At 33.0% G+C, this 3559-nt stretch overlaps 1 protein-coding gene across 1 annotated transcript; it reads right to left on the minus strand.

Annotated features, from left to right (window-relative positions):
• Positions 1-1174: 1174 nt before the first annotated feature.
• On the minus strand, positions 1175-2957 carry LOC116853702 (the record flags this gene model as incomplete). The annotated part of the gene is made up of 1 exon (XM_032834875.1): positions 1175-2957. A coding segment is annotated over one exon (1656 nt), but the record flags the coding sequence as incomplete, so codon positions are not given.
• Positions 2958-3559: the final 602 nt, after the last annotated feature.

The following is a 3559-nucleotide window of genomic DNA, read 5'->3' on the forward strand; positions in this document are numbered from 1 at the left end:
TAAATTTTGAAATGAATCCGGATCAGTAAGCTTCAGATTAATTTTTTTGCGTTCTTGTTTTGCTTTTGAAAGGATTGTGCTTTTGGGTAAGTGTGCGGGCTCTGGATCGCCAAATTCCATTATTTTACTTGCTTCGTTTCGGCGCCAAATGCATGGCAGGATATTTCCTTCCAGCATTTTATTTGAAATTTCAATTCTTCGATTTCCTTTTAAATGTCGTTTTTTTTTGTGTTGTATTGAAGCATCGAAATTTTCAATGACGCATTCCATAATGATATCTTCCGCTGGTATCGGCTTATTTGCAATCATTCCGGAAAAATTACAGTTACACTCAGAACAAGTGGCAACGATTTTTAAAAATATTTCAGAATCAGACATTTTACATCGTTTGAACGATAAAGCACATGGTATACGTATTTGTTGCCATAATTGCTCGAACAAAACGTCAGTCCAAATTCTTCGAAATAAAATATTGTAGCTTCTTTCTGATAATTTTTTATCTGAATATTTTGTTTCTTCAGAACCCATTGCTAACCATATTTTGAATGGTAGAATCAATTGTAATTCCATTTTTTCATTACTACGAGAATCATCATGTAGTGTACTTTCTATTGAACTGTCTACAATAGAGACCGAAAGTTTTTCAATTTTATGAAAACTGAGGAACTTATTCCACAGATCAAATCTGTTTCCTTGTAACATAGTATAAATATATTTTGGTGACAGCTGTTTGCCAGTTTCATTTTTAAAATCGTTACTAAGGTTTTTATATATCTCTGACAAGGAGATGACGCTAATTAGGAAATCGCTTTTCCAACGAGTCATAGTGCGTTCGATAGCTTACATGTAGCTAATAAAAACCCTAAAGGCGTTTGTGCCAATGGGCCTTCGTTTAGGAGAAATTACAAAACAAAGTTAGGGTCACGCAACTATGTCCCATGTAAAGAAGAACATTAGAATCTTTTTCGAGTAAGCGGCGTAGCTGAGCCGACTAAGGCTCCCGTCCATACATTTTTGCGCCGGCGGCGTGCGTTCGAGTCCCGCCGACGACTGCTTCGCTTTTTTTTTTTTTTTCAATTTTGGATATATAGAAGACACTACATTAATCATTATTTATTTTTTTAAATTTATTTTGTTTTTCTATGTAAAAATAAGGACATTTCGGGATGTTTGAACGCAATACGAAATAAAAAACAGTTTTAAAGTCATGAACTGATTATATTTCTCATGCAATGTACATGTGTTATTTTGTCAAGAATATTTTGTACAATATAAACTTTCTTTTATAATTATATATTTATTTACATACGATAAAAGGTTTCCATCGCTTCGCAATGTTGTGGATGAAAATTGATGTAAAAACATTGGAAACATAAAATTTTTTCGCACCACGAACATTTAATAAATGAATTATGTTGTCCACATACACATGTTTTATTATAAATGTTTGAAGAGAAGCATAATTGATTCACATTTAAAAATATTTCTCTATCGTCAGCTAATTTGGATGCATACCATGCATATTGAAGCATACATTTAAATTTCGGCGCTGATAACAGATAATGAGTTAAAGATTGTATACGAATCGCATCAGCACGAGTATTTAATTGTTTGCTTTCGTCACCTGATTGTGAAATTACATCTGGACAGTTTTGTATTTTCTTAATTATAACTTTCACTTGTCGATAAAAATAAACGTCGCACGGCTGACATATCGGAGTACATTTTGGCGGTATAATTTGTAAATTACATGTTGGTTTATTATTTTTGTCGCGAAATATTTCGTTATACATTTGGATGTTTTTTTGTCCTCCCCAGGAATCAACAATAAATAAAAACAAATTATCCCCGACATACGGCTTAACAACATTTTCCAAATACTGTGCGTATAATGATGTTGTTAATTTGCCCGATTTAGAACATGTAATAACGACATTTTTACATAATTCTAATAATTTATCTACATCTTTTTGTACGCGTACTCCAAAATTATCAGAAAATTCTTGCAAACACACAAATACTTTATTTAATAACTTCCCGGATTTCGTCAGTGAATACTGGGCGGTGTATGAATGCGAAACTTTATTTAAATCGCCTATGTACAATTGAACTAATTTTTCTCCAGTGTGCGTGTAAGTTCGCGAAACATTAACTCTATACTCACATCCTGTTTGGTCTGTATTAATTACAAAATCGGGATCGTAATCTGGCGAAATTGCTTGAATTAATGTTTGAAATTGTTCCGCTGATTTTATGACAACTTCTGGTGTAATTGCTTCTTTTTTGGAAACATATCGAACAACGCGACGATTCGATATCCTATAATCGTGTAAAAAGTTGGTCAACCACGTGCTGGATGCTACGAAATGAAAAACATTTGTATGTTCTTCGCTGTCTTGTTCTTCTTTTGGCTTGTTATATTGTGCGGCTGCAGCAATAGCCCACTGTTGAAGCAAACGTCGCGTAACTAATTGATTCTTATTTCTTGCTTCTGTGAAGCGATCGTACACATTAGTTTTTATTGTATTTAATTTGTCTCTAAAAGTATTGCCTGACAAAACAGCTTTTTTATAATTCGTAACATCAGAAGGATGGTTTAAATATTTTCTAAAATGATGCTTTAATGTTTTGAAAGACCACTGTGGATGTTCTTGTGCTGTCAGTACGACCTTTAATTTTGTATCGTATGGCACTACTTTATGCGTAGAAATTTTTTCTGGAGGTTCATAATCTTCCAATTCATCGGGTGTATTCTTACTTGTACTCGGCATATTTTCGCATACAACCACGTTTTGTTCTTCTTCTGTATAATATTCAATGTCGTCCAAAATTTCATGCTCTCCTAATAGTTTAATAAATTTTTCAAAAAGTTTGCCGCCAACTAATTTAGCATTGTTCGAAAATTTGCGTGGGGCGTCAACAAATATTAAATTAAAGCGTACAGCAATATCTACAAACAATTATTTTACATTATAATTTGAAATATACTGTGACGTTATGAAAGCAGATAATTAATTCTTCATTAATATATTTACCACGAAAATATTCAACCGCATCCGTCAAGTCTTCCTTCGAAATATCGCACTTTGCAAGAAGTTGCACATATTCGACAGTTTCATCGGTAATAAATGTTGTCTCCATTTTTACTGATGTTTCGTACCACGCTCTCTTTACAAATGCTACCACGAAACTGGTCAGACCGTTACAACGTGTGAGAGTCCCTCTGTGAAAACCGTTAAAAAGGTCGAAAGGAGGGGGGGACTCTACCTAACAAAGGTCCTTTCTTACAAGTGAACACTGACGAATATACCTGCTTGTCCATTTGCGAGTCTCATCTTTTTATAATATTTCACACTTTTATTCTACATATAAAAAATTCAACAACAAAAATAATAAACCAAAATATAATTAATAATTTATACCGCCAAGATGTACATCGATATGCGATGTTTATTTTTACATCAATTTTCATCCACAACATTGCGAAGCGATGGAAACCTTTTATCGTATGTAAATAAATATATAATTATAAAAGAAAGTTTATATTGTACAAAATATT

Source organism: Odontomachus brunneus, unplaced genomic scaffold (genome assembly GCF_010583005.1).
Source record: "Odontomachus brunneus isolate Ranch 3 - 2012 unplaced genomic scaffold, Obru_v1 Obru_scaffold_463, whole genome shotgun sequence".
NCBI lineage: Eukaryota > Metazoa > Arthropoda > Insecta > Hymenoptera > Formicidae > Odontomachus > Odontomachus brunneus.